The following is a 20,384-nucleotide window of genomic DNA, read 5'->3' as shown; positions in this document are numbered from 1 at the left end:
TGTTGACTGTATTCCATCTTGATAATGCATACTTTCTTTCCTGTGGTAAGTTTTGATTGAATGCCAGATATGTGTGGAAACTGAGCGTGTGTGCCTCTTCTGTCAGGCCATTCGTATGAGGACTCAAGTCAGTCTAGTCTGTTGCTGTGTGACTTCAGGCTTTGTTGTTGCTTTTGATACACTCAGTTCACCACTGACTTCAACTTATTTGAAGGTGGGATGAAAATTTTCCCTCTGGCAGAGCTTGTTTAGCTCAATTTTCTTTCTTTTTTTTTTTTTAAACATGGAGGGATGAGTAGACTATTTTGTTTTTATTTATTTATTTATTTATGGCTGTGTTGGGTCTTCGTTTCTATGCGAGGACTTTCTCTAGTTGCGGCGAGCAGGGGCCACTCTTCATCGTGGTGTGCGGGCCTCTCACCATCGCGGCCTCTCTTGTTGCGGGGCACAGGCTCCAGACGTGCAGGCTCAGTAGTTGTGGCTCACGGGCCCAGTTGCTCCGCGGCATGTGGGATTTTCCCAGACCAGGGCTCGAACCCGTGTCCCCTGCATTGGCAGGCGGACTCTCAACCACTGCGCCACCAGGGAAACCCTAGCTCAATTTTCTTGCTTATCCCCAAGTTTAGTAGGACTTGTGTGCCTGCATCAAGAGAGCTTTTCTCAGCTCTCCTGCCCCTCCCTGGGCTTGAGGACCACTGCCTGATACTCATGTTATGGCCCAAAGTCCTGCAGGTTTCTCTGCTTTCCCCTGCCCTTGAGCAGGCTCTGCATACCTGTGCCTTGGGTGGCTTCAGGGAGGATGTGCCAGCTTTCCCGCTGCCTCCCTCAGAGGTGGACTGCCACCACCTCCCACTCTGTGTGAGGCCCAGAGTACTGGAAGGTTTCTCTGGTTCTCCTGCTTTGCCCTCGGACTTCAGCAGGCCCCTGCACCTGAGCTAAGGTGGGTTCTCCCCCAGCTGTATCACCTTGTGTCCATTCCTCTCATCCCCTCTCTCTGAACCTCGGTCCTCACTGCCTTAATGTCCTCTTCTCTATCTAACACGTGTGCTTCGAACTCCAATTCATCTATTAGGCCTCAAAAGCCATTGCTAGTTTCAGAAAACTTTTCTGGTATCTTCAGTCTGCATTAGATGCCCTCCCATTGCTCTGTAACCATTGGCAAGTTAATTAACTTCTCTGTTCCTAGGTTCCTCATCTGTAAGATGTGTATAATCATAGTATTGATCTCATCATTATCTCGAGGATTAAATGAGTAAAAATACATGTAAAGCACCTGGAAACAGACGTTAAGAACAGGATCTCTGGAATGAAATTGCCCAGATTCAGAGCCTAGCTATGAAACCTTGGGCAAATCACTTCTCTGTTCCTCAGTTTCCTCATCTGTAACATGGAGATGATACTACTTACCCCACAGAGTTATTGTTGTACTTTTAAGGAATTAATTCATTCTTTTTTTTTTTTTTGGCCGTGCTGTGCGGCACGAGGCATCTTAGTTCCCTGACCAGGGGTTGAACCCGTGCCCCCTGCAGTGGGAGCTCGGAGTCCTAACCACTGGACCACCAGGGAAGTCCCTTTAAGGAATTAATTCTTAAAAGCACCTGGAACAGTGCTAAGCACATGGTACAAGCTCAATAAATGTTAACTGTGGTGAGGATGACAGACAACCACCCCTCTCAGAGTGCCCTGTGCTCCCCCTCAGAGCATTCACTGCACTGGAGGTAATCGTTTATTTTCCTCGATAGTCCTCGAGCTTGTCAAGGCAGGGGCCGTATCTCTTACTCATAATGGCTCATGGAAGGGAACCCAACAAATATTTGTTCAATGACTAACCACATGGAAAGGTTAGTGGCAAAGTATGCATGACGGCAATCTGCAGTTGAACTCAGTGATGGGCTGCAAGCTCCGCTCAGTTAACATTTCATTTCAGTAAAAGCCTTTTGAGTAAAAGCCTCATTTGAAAAAATCTTTTTTTTTTTTTTAAAGGGAATGCACATATTTATTTATTTATTTATTTATTTATTTATTTATGGCTGTGTTGGGTCCTCGCCTCTGCGCGAGGGCCCTCCCCAGTTGCGGCAAGCGGGGGCCACTCTTCATCGCGGTGCGCGGGCCGCTCACCATCGCGGCCTCTCCCGTTGCGGAGCACAGGCTCCAGACGCGCAGGCTCAGCAATTGTGGCTCACGGGCCCAGCTGCTCCGTGGCATGCGGGATCCTCCCAGACCAGGGCTCGAACCCGCATCCCCTGCATTGGCAGGCAGATTCTCAGCCACTGCGCCACCAGGGAAGCCCCCAAAAATCTATTTTTTATTTCGAGTCATCCACAGCATCCTTTCATCCATCAAGTTGTAGTGTTGGAACACTGTTGCCTTTGACCTTCAGAAAAGGGCAAGTGAAGATGGATGGTGTTCTCCACCCAGAATCTATCTGTCATCCCTCAAAAGCAGCTTCACCCCAATTTTCCAGGGGAATGTTTTTTCCCTTCATTTTGTGCACCACGTTAATCATGGAACTTTCTGGGCTACATCTGTGATGCGTATTCCTTGTAGAAACCTAGAGGGTCCACACTTATCCAAATTCTCAGTATTATATGTCTTTAAAAATAATTGATTGTTGTCTATAGAGATGCAGTCCTCTATTTGCAAAGCACAGTTTTGAAGGTTTCAAAATATTCTCTCATTTGCTGTTTTATTGTGGTCTTTTAAAAATTGTGGGAGATTGTTGATGCAAATATAAATAAAGTGAGATACAGGGAGGTCAAGAGTGTGTTTTTAGATCATTTGGTTAGTTTGTGGTGCAGCTAGGACCAGCATCTAGCATGAAAATTAATTCAGAGAGACTCAACTTTGGTTAATGATCTTGAAACTGCTGTCTTCTGAGGGTCCAAAGACTTTTGTTTCATTATGTAATTTATTTAATGGGTGTTTGCCTCAGTTTCCACATCCACGAAATAGGGATAATAAAAATTGCCCCATAAGGTACATGTAATATAAGAAAATGAAATAATATACGTGAAAGTGCTTTCATTTTTTTTTTTAAAAAGAAGAAATAAATGCAAAGTCTTACTTAATTTTTAATTTAATTTAGTTTTGGAAATCTGGTGATTTAAGTTGGTTATGATCCGTGAATTTTAGTTTCTGTGTTTGATTTATTTCTTGACCAGAGAGAGCTCCATATTTTATAAATTTTTCTTGAACTTTAAAAAGTGTTTTTCATGTCGTTAGTCGATAGTCAGTGATTCTGCCCTACTATTTCTGTTAAAATAGCAGCACGTCTTTGGCCAGGATAGGACTGTGAGGGCTGGGAATCTGTGTTCTTGTCCGTCTCCTGGATAACTGCAGAGGCCCTCCAGGTGTTCTTCCTACCTCCGTTCTGCACCCTGCTGTCAGAGTTGTCGTTCTAAAATTCAAATCTGGGGGTTTCGCCTTGCCACTCCATTGCTGAGAAACCATCAGCGGCTCCCCATTGCCCCCTACTTCCTTAGCAGGCAAAGCCTTTGGTTCAGCCAGGTCCCCTCACCCCGTGCTCTGTGCCCTAGTGCAGGACCGTCTCCAGACCGCTTTCCCCCACGCTCACTGGATGCTCTGTCTTATCTGAGATCTGCTTGGACGGCTTCCCTGTGAAGCCTCTCCCGGCCATGCAATCCATTACTCCTCTCTCTGTGCTCCCACAACTCTGAACAAACGTGTTTACGTTTCTGTCTTTCCCGTCAACTCCCCAAGGGTGAAGACTGTGGTTCATTTCTCTCCTTTTTTTTCCTCCCCAGTTCTTGAAGTTTAGAGAGTGCTCCATGAACACGGGCTGAATGAATGAAGACCTAAAATATCTTGTAGCAAGTCCGTTCTCAGGTGGTTTCTCTCTAGAGAGTTCTTTGGCCCCTCTGTGAACATGCACCTGAGAGCCACCGGTACTGGCATTTTTACAGCCTCATTACCGTCTGTTGTGAGGCTCAGCAGCTTAAGACGTTGATCCTTTGATGAAGGGTTTTGCTAACTCACCACATATTTGGTCTCTAAGTTTCTGTGTACTGTGTGCCTGTGCTTCTCTTTGGTGGCTTCCAGCCCACACAGCATTATCACAACCAACCCTTTGTTTTAATTGACAAGCCTGCCCTGCTGCTGCTGTATAAGTGTGACATAGCTTTTTGTCTTTGTGTGGTCTGGGCTCAGCCATGACTTCTTCCAGGAGAAGCTACAATAGCTTGATGACTGCAGAAGGGATTTTCTTAGTTAAGACTTACTGCTCTGGATTTATCTGCAGGTGGTTGTTATTTGCTGTAATTCTCAGGAGGGCTAACACTCCATGAACCCTCACTAGGTGCCAGGGACCAGGTTTATGAGAGAAATAAGTTAAATGGGATACATGGCATTACTGTATAACCACTAAAGTGGTGGTATTATTGTTATTATTATTCCCATTTTACAGTGGAGGAAGTGGAGCCTCCCGTTTGCAGCTTGCCAGACGACAGCACTGGGATTCAAAGTCAGGTCTGTCTGACTCCAGAGCCCTGACTCTCAGCTCCTATCATGTTCTGTCTCCTTATCCTCTGCCTAAAATGAAACTTAGAATCTGCTCTCCATTAGTTTCTTACCCCTCAGCTTACTCTGCCCGAGAAGGCAAGAGAGTAAAGTCAGTTTTGAGTCATGCCTATCAGACCACATCCTGAGCGGTCTTGACCTAGAAGGAGGGCCACTCTGGCCTGTTATCCAGGGACACGGCAAACTCTCTCTACTGCCTACCATTGACTGCTGGACCCTCTCTCTACCGTGTCCTGGTACTTACTCTGCCACCCACAGCTACTGGTACTCTGACCCTCTAATGCAGGGGTTCTCAGCCCTGGCTGCACTTTGGAGTGGCCTGGGGAGCTTTAAAAAAAAAAAAGCCAGGTCCCACCCCCAAAAGTTCTGATTCAGCCGTTCCGGGTTGGGGTCCAGCTGTTATTCTTTTTCTTAACAACTTCATTGAGTTGTTAACAACTTTATATATCATAAAATTCACCCATTTTAAGTGTACAATTTAATGATTTTTTTAGCCAATTTACGGAGTCAGGTAACCATCACCACAGTCTGATTTTAGAACTGTGGCATCACCCAATAAGATCCCTCTCGTACCCCTTTATGGCTAATCCCTGTTCCCACCCTTACTCTTGGCTGACTACTAGTATTCTTTCTGCCTCCATAGATTTGCTTTTTCTGGTCATTTCGTATAGACGGAATCACCTGCATTATTTTGAAAGCCCCCAGGATTGTAAAGTGTAGCCATGGTTGAGAACCACTGTTATCTCCTAGTTTTTTACTACTGTTCCCTGGGTTCAGCCGACGCCTACCCACGAGGGCTGTCGTTTAGTTTAGCTGTAAGCGAAGTGGGTCCCTCTAAGTGGGACTGAGAACGCAATGATCATTTATAACCTGCTTTCTATGGGAACATGCTTTTCAAAGTCCAAATGTGCTGACGTAGGAAGAAGCCTTTGGAAGGAAGCCTGCACAACCTGTCTTCAGATGCGGAGTGCCTCCCCGCCAGCGGCCCCGGCCCTGAGCCAGAGCCGAGCCCTTGACTTTGTGTGGCTTTGCCTTTGGCACTCTCAATTTAGCTTTTTTGCCTGGCTTCTCAGCTCCTGCTGGCCTTTTGCCTCGCCTGGCGGTGAACAGGACACCCCCTCCCTGGTACTCCAGCCCCCACCCCCTGGAGGTCTCAGCTCCACATGCACTGTCCGCATTGCAGTGCTTTGCGAATTCTTTCTCACTATTTTTGCCTGTTTGAGAAAGCTTTGAGATGTCAAACTTAGCTGCCTGCAGGCACAAGCAAGTACTGTAAATGACTTGAGCAGGCCTGGGAGGGAGGGACTGGGACGTCTGACCACTGAAGGGAATCGCACAATGTGCTGGTGGCCGTGAACTTTCTTTCTGACTTTGCCATAAGCAGGGGTCCTAAGTGGAGCTTTTAGACTTAGCACATGGTTACAGCAGGCATAGCAAATAGATTCCATTCCATGTGCCAGAGGGGGAGAAAGCCAACTGACCAAACAAAAAGCTGTGGGATAAGCTTATGGGTGTAGGAAAACGATAAACTCAATTCAATTTATTTTAAAATATAACAATTCATCTTAGTCATTGATTGGAATTCAAATAATATTACAGAGATTCATTTAAGATTGATAGGGTTTTTTATTGTGATTTAAAGTAAAAAATAAATATTACTTAGAGCAGCTGTAAATATATGGGTAAAATTCCATCATTTGGGGAAATAAGGTATAGAACTATGAGACATATGTCGCCCATACTATTACCAAAATACTTTCTACTTGATCATTTTCCCTCTGATAAATGTCCTATTTCTTTTCAGTGTTACGTATGGAGATTTTTTTTTTTTCCCCATACTATCCCTTTAGAGTTCTGTAAATGCTCTTTTAAGGCTTTTTAAATTACTTTGTGGAATGTGTTAGCAAATCGATTCATTTATAAAGTGTCAGAGGGTCCTTTATTTTTAAAATCCAATTAAGTAGATTTGCAATTCCTTCCCAGAAACTTAAGAAGACAGCTAATCTAATGAGATAAAAATAGATAGCTAGTGGGAAGCAACCGCATAGCACTGGGAGATCAGTTCGGTGCTTTGTGACCACCTAGAGGGGTGGGATAGGGAGGGTGGGAGGGAGGGAGATGCAATAGGGAAGAGATATGGGAACATATGTATATGTATAACTGATTCACTTTGTTATAAAGCAGAAACTAATACACCATTGTAAAGCAATTATCCTTCAATAAAGATGCTAAAAAAAACAAAACAAAACAGGAAAAACTCACTCAGTAGTCCCCTGGCTCACTGTGAAATCAGAGGAGTGAATCCAAACTCTGAGCAAAGGCTCAAGGGGATTTTGTAAACACTTGTAAGGAGATGACAGTGTTGCACAAAATCTCGTTCCCCGGAGGAATGAAATAGACCACTTAGCCGTGGGTCTGGCCGCTGTAATTTCTCTGAGAATGCAAATAACGGTGCATGCAGTGGCCATGTGGTGTTGTTGCCCCATGTACGATATTGAGAATCCTCAAAAGATTGATGAGAGTTTATCTTACTCATCAAAGATGCACTTAGGTATTTGCAGATAACCAGAATTTAAAATCAGTTTATTAAAACTTCTCTCCAAGTCCCATTTCTTTTTTTTTTTCACTTTAATTGGTATATCAAAGCGAATGTATAAATGAAAAACCAACAGAACAATGATCTCTTGTGTGAATTTGTAAATCAAAAAACAGCAGCACTGGATCTTGGAGGCATTGGAAGCCCTCGATATTAGATGATAGTACTGGCTCCTGGACCACTAATTTGCATCCCTGGGTAGAGAGTGTACTGAGGGGTAGAAAGATGAGCCCCCAGAGTGGCTGAAGGGATTGAAGAGGAATAATCTGATGGAGTCCTGGAAAGCCAGTGTCTGAAATATATGTTGGGAAAGTGCAGAAATCCCCCTTCAAAGTCAGAAGAATTTGTAAGTGATTAAAAAGGATTGGAGTTTCATGGGAAACCGTATTTCACTTGTACATGGATCAGAGGTCAGCAAACTATAGCCTGTGGACCAAATCCAGCTGCAGTAGGCTCAGAATGGTTTTTGCATTTTTAAATGGTTGAAAAGAAATCAAAAGAAGAATAATATTTCCTGACATATGAAAATCATGTGAATTCGAATTTCAGTGTCCATAAATAAAGTTTATTGGAACCCACCCAGGTTCATTCATTTTTATGTTGTCCCTGGCTGCTTTTGTGCTACATGGCAGAGCTGAGTAATTACAGCAGAGACCATATGGCCTGCAAGCCTAAAATATTTATTATTTAGTCTTTCCAGAAAACGTGTGTGATGCCTGACACAGACAATTGTATTTATTTACATCTTGTCCTGAAATATGTTTATAAGTAGGAATCAGGAAGAAAACAATCGTTATAATATGTGTTTGCCGGGGGGGGGGCGGGTGGGACGTGGGTGGGTGGAAGCGGGTAGGCGGAACAGAAACATAATTTCTGACTTTTCTCTGTCACCAGCGTCACCAGCGCTGGGCTCTGCCTCCAAGTTTGAACGATACTGTCCGAGCCAGCCACCCCCATTCATTTTAGCAGCTGCTTCTCAAACACGAGGCAGAGAAAATACACCTCCAGACCAGCCTCACACACCAGTTCTCAAAGTGATTCTCAAAAGCCTGCTGGCGTGGTTTGCACCAAATGCTGTGAACATCACTGCTACAGACCCCCGGGTCGGCTAACTTTTCCTGTAAACGAGCAGCTGGTATTTTGAGCTCTGCAGACCACACAGTCTCTGTTGCAACAATTCAACTTCTCTGCTGTAGTGAAAACAGCCGTAGATAATACATCAGCAAATCAGCCTGGCTGGGCCCTAAGAAAACTTGACTTGTGCACACTGAAACCTGAATTTCATATAATCTTTACATGTGACAAAATATTATTTATGTGTTTTGATTTCTTGCAGCCATTTAAAAATAAAACTCTCTTAGCTTGCTGGCTAAACAAAAATAGGCAGTGAACTGGATTTGACCAGCAGGCCATAGTTTACTGACCCCTGGTCATAGAGATGGTTTACTTTTTGTGTTTTTTCCATGAAAGAAGGATGAATTTTGGAAGACAGTATCACGTTTTAATTGTAGTCATTGTGGATTTTATGGTGGAAGGCAAATCTGTATTTATATTATATGGCTGCTTTTCTGCCTTAGTGTCACTGAGTTTTTTCCTTGCTATCTCTTTTGAAATCTAGAAAATTCTTTTTTTCAAACCTTTCTCTGTCATAGTGACAGCCATTTACTTTGTCATTCGTTCATTCAGTGTATATTTACTAAGCGCCTACTGTGTGGCAGGCAGGGGCTAAGCTAGGTACTGGGGGAGGGGTGATGCTAAGATAGACCTGGTCCCTGCCCCCAGGGAGCTCTGTTGAGCAGGGATGAGGTCAGTAATGCTCAGTGCTTGGAAGACCACAGAGTGCGTTGAAGATGTGGACTTGGGTGTTTATTTCCATGGCTCCTATGGTACATGCTTTAAACAGATATCTGTGCCCTGGGAAGCAGAATGGCAGTTCACGATAGTGGCATCTGGCATTGAGTGTCGTGATGGCAGAAACTCCTCCAGAAATCAGTCCACGGTTAGAGATGGAAATTGTCAGGCCCAACTGGAAATTTTCCTTTGATCCTGTCTCCTCATCTGAGCATTTCTGGAAAAGGTGAACACATCACGACCCGCACAGCACTGCTGCTTTTAGGCTTTGGGAATTGGGAGGAAAAAACCTTACACTTTACGAGAAAGTGATAAATAAATTAAAAATCCTGCCTGATGAAGCCTTGCTTGAATGACTAGTGAAATTGCACAGCAACTTGCATAGGAAAAAACAACCCCCAGAGTAAAATGGCGAGTGGGAAGTGCCTTCCTGCTTTGTATTGTTTTTCCAGTTACAGACAGGAAACATCAAGTGTGTTTTCAAGCATGGAACATTGGACACAAAGAAAGCTCTGACAAAGCAGAAAAAAAACCCATATGCAAAAAGTTTAGGTCTGTGTAGCAAAATGTTTGATTGAAAACAATCCAGTTTAGTAAGTATTATTATTATTATTGGATCACTTTGTCTTGATAAGTTCAATCTCAGTAAGACCAAGTTTCTTTGGCTTAGGTAAATGGCTTTTAAATGGGGACCTTGGCTGGTATCCTGAATGCTAATTGCTGAACTTTCCTTAGGTAAAAATTCCACATCTCTGGTAAAGATGAATGTTCCAAAACACTTCAGCATAGAAAGGGCTGAGCCTTGGAGCAGTCACAGTGATGAGGGAAGTCAGATCATTTGGACCACATATTGGGGGAGGTGGGGACATTGATGGTTCCCTAAAATTAAGATGGGGATAACACAGGCCATTGGGGGAATTTTTGTGTGAAGGAGCTACCCCAATTTGTATATTACATTCCACAGTCGTGATTTGTAACATAAAAGTAATCTTTCCTAGATATCCCATATTCATGGATTGGAAGAATTAGTATTGTTAAAATGTCCATACTACTCAATCTATAGATTCAGTATAGTCACATCAAAATTCCAATGGCATTTTTCACAGAAATAGAAAAAACAGTCCTCAAATTCATATGGGACCACAAAAGACCCCTATAGCTAAAGCAATACTGAGTAAGAACAAAGCTGAAGGCATCACACTTCCTGATTTCAAACTATATTATGAAGCTACAGTAATCAAAGCAGTATGACACTGGGATTAAAAACAGACACATAGGCCAATGGAACAGAATAGAGAGCCCAGAAACAAACCCACACATATATGGTCAATTAATCTTTGACAAGGGCATCAGGAATACACAATAGGGAAAGGATAGTCTATTTGAACTGGTGTTGGGAAAAATCGATATACATATGCAAAAGAATGAAACTGGACCCCTACCTTATACCACTCACAAAAGTTAACTTGAAATGGATTAAAGACTTAAATATAAGACCTGAAACCATAAAGGTCCTAGAAGAAAATAGGGGAAAAACTCCTTGATATTGGTCTTGGCAATAATTTCATATATATGACACTCAAAGCACTGACAACAAAAGCAAAATAAACAAATGGGGCTATATCAAACTAAAAAGCTTCAGCACAGCTAAGGAAACAGTCTACAAAATGAAAAGGCTTCTATTGGAATGGCAGAAAACGTTTGCAAACCATATATCTAAGGGGTTAATATCCAAAATATATATATATATAATTCAATAGTAAACTCATATAATGCAATAGCAAAAAAACCAAATAACCTGATTAAAAAATGGTCAAAGGACTTAAATAGACATTTATCCAGTGAAAACACTTTTCCATATGGCCAACAGGTAATTGGAACCCTTTTACATTGTTGGTGGTGTAAATTGGTACAGCCATTAAGGAAAACAGTATGGAGGTTCCTCAAAAAATAAAAATAGAACTACCATATGATCCAGTAATCCCACTTCTGGGTATATATCCAAAGGAAGTGAAATCAGTATTTCAAAGAGATATCTGTGCTCCCATGGTCATTGTAGCATAGTCACAGTAGCTAAGATACAGAAACAACCTAAGTGTCTGTCAACGATGGATGAATAGATAAAGAAGTTGTATACACACACACACACACACACACACACACACACACACAGGAACATTATTCAGCCGTGAGAAAGAAGGAAATCAGGAAATCCTGCCATTTGCAACACATGGATGACATTATGAAGAACATTATGCTAAGTGAAATAAACCAGACAGAGAAAGACAAATACTATATGATCTCACTTATATGTGAAATCTTAAAAAAAAAAAAAAAAAAAAGTCAAACTCATGGAAACAGAGAGCAGAATGGTGGTTACCAGGGACTGGGGAATCAGGGAAATGGGGAGATGCTAGTCAAAGGGTACAAGCCTTCAGTTGTAAGATGAATAAATTCTGGGGATCTAATGTACAGCATGGTGACTATAGTTAATAATACATACTTGACATCTGCTAAGAGAGTAGATCTTAAGCATTCTCACAACTATAACAAAAAAGGTAATGGATGTGTTCATTAACCTGATTGTGGTAGTCGTTTCACAATGTATATGTAAGTCAAATCATCACACCGTATACTTTAAATATATACAGTTTTATTTGTCAATTATACGTCAGTAAAGCTGGGGGGAAAATAATCTTTCCTGATATTTGTCTTTCTCTGTCTGACTTACTTCACTGAAATTATTTAAAATTGCCTACGATCAGGAAAGATTATTTTCCCCCCAGCTTTACTGACGTATAATTGACAAATAAAACTGTACCTCATTGCAGTTTTTATTTGCAGCTGAGCATAGTAGTGTACTAGGACTATCTTGCCAGTGGACTTTTTGATTTTTCCAAAGTTAATTCTTGCTTTCTTTTTATATTGGCTTTATTTTCTTTGTGGCTGTCTCAGTGCTATGCTCATATAACTGACTGTCAAAAAAAAAACCCCTGATTTGTATTACTTGCATTTGTTTGCATTGTATTTGATCTTTTTCATTTCAAGTTACCAGTGTGAGGTCACTGAACAAGGAGCTGGGACAAGATGCACAGAGTTGGTTCCCCTGGACCACTGAGCTGTTACTAACTCATACCTGCTAAGCACCCTCATTGGGATTTTATTTTATCTTATTAATTAATTAATTAATTTTTAATTGAAGTATAGTTGGTTTACAGTGTTGTGTTAATTTCTGATGTATAGCAAAGTGATTCAGTTACACATACACACATATATATTCTTTTTCATATTCTTTTCCATTATGGCTTATTATAAGATATTGAATATAGTTTCCTGAGCTATACAGTAGGACCTTGTTGTTTCTCTGTTTTATATATAGTAGTTTGTACCTGTTGATCCCAAACTCCTACTAATTTATTCCTTCTTCCCCCTTCCCCTGTGGTAACCATAAGTTTGTTTTCTATGTCTGTGAATCTGTTTCTGTTTTGTAAATAAGTTCATTTGTATCATATTCTAGATTCCACATATAGGTGATATCATATGATATTTGTCTTTCTCTGTCTGACTTTCTTCACTTAGTATGATAATCTCTAGGTCCATCCAGGTTGCTGCAAGTGACATTATTTCATTCTTTTGTATGGCTGAGTAATATTCCATTGTTTATATTTACCACATCTTCTTTATCTATTCATCTGTTGATGGACACTTATGTTGCTTCCATGTCTTGCCTATTGTAAATAGTGCTGCAGTGAATATTGGGATGCATATATCTTTTTGAATTATAATTTTGTCTGGAATATATGCCCAGGAGTGGGATTGTTGGATCATACAATGACTCTATTTTTAGTTGTTGTTTTTTTTAACATCTTTATTGGAGTATAATTGCTTTACAATGGTATGTTAGTTTCTGCTTTATAACAAAGTGAATCAGTTATACATATACATATGTTCCCATATCTCTTCCCTCTTGCATCTCCCTCCCTCCCACCCCTCTAGGTGGTCACAAAGCACCAAGCTGATCTCCCTGTGCTATGTGGCTGCTTCCCACTAGCTATCTATTTTACGTTTGGTAGTGTATATATGTCCATGCCACTCTCTCACCCTGTCACATCTTACCCCTCCCCCTCCCCATATCCTCAAGTCCATTCTCTAGTAGGTCTGTGTCTTTATTCCCGTCTTGCCACTAGGTTCTTCATGACCTTTTTTTTTTTTCCTTAGATTCCATATATATGTGTTAGCATACTGTATTTGTTTTTCTCTTTCTGACTTACTTCACTCTGTATGACAGACTCTAGGTCCATCCACCTCACTACAAATAACTCAGTTTCGTTTCTTTTTATGGCTGAGTAATATTCCATTGTATATATGTGCCACATCTTCTTTATCCATTCATCCGACGATGGACACTTAGGTTGCTTCCATGTCCTGGCTATTGTAAATAGAGCTGCAATGAACATTTTGGTACATGACTCTTATTGAATTATGGTTTTCTCAGGGTATATGCCCAGTAGTGGGATTGCTGGGTCGTATGGTAGTTCTATTTTTAGTTTTTTAAGGAACCTCCATACTGTTCTCCATAGTGGCTGTATCAATTTACATTCCCACCAACAGTGCAAGAGTGTTCGCTTTTCTCCACACCCTCTCCAGCATTTATTGTTTCTAGATTTTTTGATGATGGCCATTCTGACCGGTGTGAGATGATATCTCATTGTAGTTTTGATTTGAGTTTCTCTAATGATTAATGATGTTGAGCATTCTTTCATGTGTTTGTTGGCAATCTGTATATCTTCTTTGGAGAAATGTCTATTTAGGTCTTCTGCCCATTTTTGGATTGGGTTGTTTGTTTTTTTGTTATTGAGCTGCATGAGCTGCTTGTAAATTTTAGAGATTAATCCTCTGTCGGTTGCTTCATTTGCAAATATTTTCTCCCATTCTGAGGGTTGTCTTTTGGTCTTGTTTATGGTTTCCTTTGCTGTGCAAAAGCTTTTAAGTTTCATTAGGTCCCATTTGTTTATTTTTGTTTTTATTTCCATTTCTCTAGGAGCTGGGTCAAAAAGGATCTTGCTGTGATTTATGTCAGAGTGTTCTTATTTTTAGTTTTTAAGGAACCTCCATTCTGTTTTCCATAGTGGAAACTTACATTCCCACCAACAGTGTAGGAGGGGTCCCTTTTCTCCACACCCTCTCCGGCATTTGTTATTTGTAGACTTTTTAATGATAGCCATTCTGACCAGTGTGGTGGTACCTCATTGTAGTTTTGATTTGCATTTCTCTAACGGTTAGCAATGTGGAGCATCTTTTCATGTGCTCACTGGCCATCTGTACCACATTGGGATTTTGAAACTAAATTTTCCTCTTCTATTTTAAAAATTTTGTTTCAAAAGAGGACATATTTGCTCTGAATCTATTCTTTTGAACTTGTGAATATTTTAATAGGCCTTGGTACTTTTCTCTGCGTATACTTATACCTACAGAAGGAGATTTCAGAGTGCTGTCAGAGGTGCCCAGGGCCCTATCCAGATCTTTGGGTTCTGGCCAGTGAAGACAAGGTGAAAGTTACATAGTCCAGTGGTGGTACTTTGCTTGAGGAATGGCAAGGCTGTTGACTGAGAGGGAGTAATGGTGAAGCTATGGCGGTCTCATGCCAGGTCTGTCCGTGCTAGGCCAACTTTCTTTCTGAGGCTGCTTGCTTGAGCTTATAGTCAGCTGGGGCCCTGCTCCACTTCCCTAACTGGCGTGACTACCTGTGTTTGGTGCTTCAGCAATGCCTGGCACCATATGTGCCAAGTGAGGGCTGGGATGGCATATATTGGCTTGCTGCTTGCAGAACTTGTTCATAGAGTTAAGAGTTGGCCTCTTCTGGAAGCTGAGACCTCGACCTCATCTCCAGGCTGTGCTCCTCTGGATCTGGGAGGTATTTGAGTCAGGTCAGTGTTGCAGTTTCCTGCAGAAACCAATGAGTGAGCCACTCCTGTAGGCATCTCCAAGTTAACTGGGGCACTGCTGTGACGACCAGTATTGGAATTCTCTGTGCCAACGCCTGGGTTTTATTTGACGTGCCATGACCCAAGTGTGGGCTGGGGGTGTGGGCCACCATACTTGTTGCGTCTAGTGCTGCTCTGAGCCTAGCAGTGTTTTGAGGTCATTCTAGGTGATCCCACCATTTTTTGGCCAAATGGCTTTTCCTTCTCTTGTATTGGTTCATGAGCAAGATCATGCAGCCTTCCATTGTGCAGTGTATCTTATAAAAAGGCTTCACATTTTCTGGTTCACTGATGCTCTTCCTTTCCCCCTCCTTCAATGATCAGAACTGAAACAGTTTTTTTCTTTTTCCTTTAAAAATTTCCTGGTTCGTTTCAATGGGAATTTGGTAGGGAGTGTTAAATGACTTGGTTTAAATCACTATTTGAACCAGAAATCCAAAATGTCACTTTGTAGTGGTTCTGGGTATAACATTGTGTGGCAACAATGCTGCCTTTTTGGGCTGTGGAGAAAAAGTCTTTGTAAAAAATGATTGTGATCTGGCAGCTGAGGCTCCAGCAGCTCAGAATGATCTGCTGATTGTTGGCTGCCACATGGGTCTTCTAGAAAGGTCCTTGACGTCCACAGGAGTTCTGAAGCATAGATAAGGGAAAGCTGTGAAAATACTTTGTTTCTTTTGAAAATAAAGATGAGATAGCTGAAGGAAGGAAGACTCAATTGTTGTTACTCATTGCATAACGTTTCTGGATTTGTGACAAACTTGTTTGCTGTGAAACTCAGAAATGGTCATTTGAAGAACTGAAGTTTAATTTTCTCCAGAGCAGTCTTTTCTCAAAGTGTGGTCTACAGGCCTTCTGCCATGGAATTCTGGGCAGGGAGGGGCTTGTTAAAAATGCAGGGTCTCACGCACCTATGGTCAACTAGTCTATGACAAAAGAGGCAAGGATATACAATGGAGAAAAGACAGTCTCTTCAATACGTGGTGCTGGGAAAACTGGACAGCTGCATGTAAAAGAATGAAATTAGAACACTCCCTAACACCATACACAAAAACAAACTCCAAATGGATTAGAGACCTAAATGTAAGGCCAGACACTATAAAACTCTGAGAGGAAAACATAGGAAGATCACTCTTTGACATAAATCACAACAAGATCTTTTTTGATCCACCTCCTAGAGTAATGGAAATAAAAACAAAAATAGACAAATGGGACCTAATGAAACTTAAAAGCTTTTGCACAGCAAAGGAAACCATAAACAAAATGAAAAGACAACCCTCAGAATGGGAGAAAATATTTGCAAACGAATCAACGGACAAAGGATTGATCTCCAAAATATATAAACAGCTCATGCAGCTCAATATTAAAAAAAAAACAACCCAGTCCAAAAATGGGCAGAAGACCTAAATAGACATTTCTCCAAAGAAGACATACAGATGGCCAAGAAGCACATGAAAAGCTGCTCAACATCACTAATTATTAGAGAAATGCAAATGAAAACTACAATGAGTTATTACCTCACAGCAGTTAGAATGGGCATCATCAGAAAATCTACAAACAACAAATACTGGAGAGGGTGTGGAGAAAAGGGAACCTTCTTGCACTGTTGGTGGGAATGTAAATTGATACAGCCACTATGGAGAACAGTATGGAGGTTCCTTAAAAAACTACAAATAGAACTACCATACGACCCAGCAATCCCACTACTGGGCATATGCCCAGAGAAAACTATAATTCAAAAAGACACATGCACCCCAATGTTCATTGCAGCACTATTTACAATAGCCAGGTCATGGAAGCAACCTAAATGCCCATCGACAGACAAATGGATAAAGAAGATGTGGCACATATATACAATGGAATATTACTCAGCCATAAAAAGGAACGAAATTGGGTCATTTGTAGAGATGTGGATGGATCTAGAGACTGTCATACAGAGTGAAGTCAGAAAGAGAAAAACAAATATCATATATTAACGCATATATGTAGAACGTAGAAAAATGGTACAGATGAACTGGTTTGCAGGGCAGAAGTTGAGACACAGATGTAGAGAACAAATGTATGGACACCAAGGGGGGAAAGCGGCGGGGGTGGGATGAATTGGGAGATTGAGATTGACATGTATACACTGATGTGTATAAAATGGATGACTAATAAGAACCTGCTGTATAAAAAAATAAATTAAATAAAATTCAAAAAAAAAAATGCAGGGTCCCACTCCAGACCTATGGAATTAGAAGCTCTTGAGATGAGATCAGGAAAATGGCATTTTAAGACAGCACATCCTCCCCCAACCCCCTGGTGGGTCTGTGCATGCCCAAGTTTGAGAACCACTGGTCTCAATCATTTGTTCTTGTTTTGGGGTGCTATTCTCTTCAAACTTTCATTTGTTTTTGTTTTTGTTTTTAATAAATTTATTTGTTTATTTATTTTTGGCTGTGTTGGGTCTTTGTTGCTGCACGTGGCTTTCTCTAGTTGCGGAGAGCGGGGGCTACTCTTCGCTGTGGTGCGCGGGCTTCTCTTGTTGCGCAGCATGGGCTCTAGGGCACGCGGGCTTCAGTAGTTGCAGCGCACAGGCTCAGTAGTTGTGGCTCGCAGGCTCTAGAGCGCAGACTCAGTAGTTGTGGCACATGGGCTTAGTTGCTCCATGGCATGTGGGATCTTCCCGGACCAGGGCTTGAACCCGTGTCTCCTGCATTGGCAGGCGGATTCTTAACCACTGTGCTAACAGGGAAGCCCCTCATTTGTTTTTTTTCTTTGGTTTTTGCTTAAGTTGCCCTCTGATATAAAAATTGGTAAAATTTGTCCCTTGTGATCATTCATTTCTGCCTGTTTTGTTTTAAACTCCAGGACAGTAATTACTCAGTTTCATGAGTTGCTTTTTATTTCTGAACGTCTAATTTTGAACTTTTCATTTTTCCCACAGAGCCGAGAAAACAGAAGTCCTCAGTGAAGATCTGTTACAGGTAACCAAAGAAAGACTTTTAAAAGTGCTCTGTTTAAACAACAACAGCAACAAAAACCCATAGGAAGAACTGAAGCTTATGGTTCTTTGGGTTTTTTTTGGTTTTTGTCTGAAACAGAGTTAGCGTGATTAGCATGGTTTTGAGCAGGAAAGAAAAGCAGTTGAGTTGTGCGGTGATCAAAACGGGATCTGAAACTTTGGTGTCATGTTATGAAGTTCAGATGGAGCTAGTCCTGCGTTCAAGTGCCAGGTGCTGGGGTGGGCACGGGGGAGGAGCCTGGCTGGCCCGGGCGGTCCACTGACGCTGTGGCCTGGCCATGCGTCCCGGGCAGGCTGCTGCGCTGGTGCCCTTGAGGGGACAGGCTCCGCCAGCTGCGGCAGTGGCCCCACTGGCTCCAACCTAGACTTCGGGTTTTTTGCTCCTTTTTATGCTTCTTCCCTAAAACCGACCTAAGTTGGGTCCTGAAGGACTCAGAGTCTCAGTGACAGTGACCAGATCTCAGAACCCCCTGGGGGGCCCTAGGGTGGCCTCACACCAACGGGCCAGACTTTCCTTTCCGTAGGGAGGGGCGTTTCCTGCTGGGGACCTTAGCCAGGGCCACTCCACGCCATTTCTCAACAGGTTTCCCTAACTTTGGGGCTGGGAGTTTCTCCCAGGAGGGCCTGGACCCTTTATACACAATCACTTTACCCAGCCCCACTCCGTCCCCACCCACACCGAATACTTTGTGAAGGACAGGACCCCTTCTGCACCTGTCTCCTCGCCTCTCATTTCCATCACCTGCCTCTGGTGCACTCCAGCGAGTCCCTGGAGACCAGAGATCTGCTCCCAGGTGACTTTCTGTCTCTTCCCATGCAGAGAAGGAGCTGCATAATTTTAAAAAGAGCTGTTTCTGCCCCACCATGCCAAAACAGCCTTCTAAATTATGACAGTCTTCTGCAGGTAGAAGATTTTAAGAGCACTTTTTTTTTGTTTTCTACTTTTGAGGACTAGAAGTTTTTATCAAGGATTAGAAGGGTGTTTTCAAAAAAAGATTTATTAAAGAATCATAATCTTTAAAAAATTTTTTTTATTAAGGCATAGTTGATGTACAATATTATAGTTTAAGAATCAGATTCTTAGCACTATTTCCTCACTGGTTTTTATCAGATATTTCAAATCCATTTTCAGAATTTTAGAAATATTGTTTGGTACAGTTACACTAGGTTTTCCTGTCAGCATTCTCCCTCCTACATCCCACGTCAGTGATATACGTCATTCCATTTCATCCTTTAAGCCCTGCAAGGAGGCCAGAGACCTTGCAGGCAGGTAGAGGATGGCAGAGATCGCACGGGACTCAGACAGTGACCGTCTGTGCTTGTCCCTTTGCCCAAACGTCCGCTGGAGCCCGAGGAGTTTGCTAGTTTCTAGGAACCCCCCTTTTTTTTTTTTAATTTATTTTATTGAAGTATAGTTGATTTACAATGCTGTGTTAATTTCTGCTGTACAGCAAAGTGATTCAGTTATACACATATGTACATTCTTTTTCATATTCTTTTCCATTATGGTTTGTCACAGGATATAGGAACTCCTTATTTTGTAGCACAGATATTCCACGTCTGCGGCAATTGTTTTCCTGCTCTGATTTCTGGGGTTTTTCTTAACCGTAAAGAAGGCGTGTAATGGTTCAAAGTGCTGAGTGCTGGGTCTGGTGACCAGCCACCTGGATTCCCATCCCAGGTCTGCCCCTGACTAGCTCGGTGGCCTCGGGAATTCACTTAACCTCCCTCTGCCTCAGTTTCCACTTCTCTAAAAGGAGGGTAATCACTGTATCACCGCATGGGTTTGTTAGGAGGGGTTCGTGGGTTAAACATGGTTAGCACTGGGAGTGGGGCCCGTCACGTAGTGAGGGCTAAATATTATATTAGTGATTTGTTGATGTGATTACCACTGTCACAAGCCACAGAGATTATTTTGTTTCTGATGTGAGACTTCCCTTAATTTGCTCTTTCTGCTGCCTCTTTTCTTAGATCTCTGGTAGAGCAGTTCAAGAGGCTGCCTTTTTATCTTGTTTTTATGGAGTTTCCCCAGGAGGCTGTGAATCCCAGGAGGGTGGGAACCACAATTTATTTACTGTTGTTTTTCTAATACCTTGTACAGGGTATATACAATATATACTTGTTCTTTCAACAAATATTACCTTCCATTTGTGGGCCGGGCAGTGATCTAGGCACTTGGGATAAATCAGTGAACAAAACAGACCAAGGCCCTGTCCCTTTGGACTTTACATTCTAGTGGAAATTGGAATCAAGTGAAATGGAGTTTTTGGGTTTTTCTTCCCCCCCCCTGCTTTTGTGGCAAATGAAGAACGTGTATTAGTTTTCCAATGTCTTAGAATCGGGTCATTATAAGATTTTGGGCAAGTAATGTGGCATCTGGCCCTAAATAAATGTGGCTGCAGATTGGGGTCCTGGG

At 42.0% G+C, this 20,384-nt stretch overlaps 2 protein-coding genes across 6 annotated transcripts in view; both read left to right on the top strand.

Annotated features, from left to right (window-relative positions):
- ZKSCAN2 (zinc finger with KRAB and SCAN domains 2) overlaps positions 1-20,384 on the top strand; it is a 502,693-nt gene that overhangs the window by 138,412 nt on the left and 343,897 nt on the right. The window lies entirely within an intron of this gene.
- The window catches only part of ARHGAP17 (Rho GTPase activating protein 17), a 92,732-nt gene that overhangs the window by 20,502 nt on the left and 51,846 nt on the right, over positions 1-20,384 (top strand). For all 5 annotated transcript variants that reach the window (XM_082362429.1, XM_082362432.1, XM_082362430.1 and 2 more), the window contains exon 2: positions 17,891-17,930. In XM_082362429.1, coding sequence (XP_082218555.1) covers positions 17,891-17,930 — 40 coding nt within the window. The remainder of the gene's footprint in view (positions 1-17,890; positions 17,931-20,384) is intronic.

Source organism: Balaenoptera borealis (assembly GCF_965194805.1).
Source record: "Balaenoptera borealis genome assembly, chromosome: 16".
Classification (NCBI taxonomy): Eukaryota; Metazoa; Chordata; class Mammalia; order Artiodactyla; family Balaenopteridae; genus Balaenoptera; species Balaenoptera borealis.
Note: the sequence above shows the minus strand (reverse complement) of the source record. Positions and strands in the feature narration are given on the sequence as shown.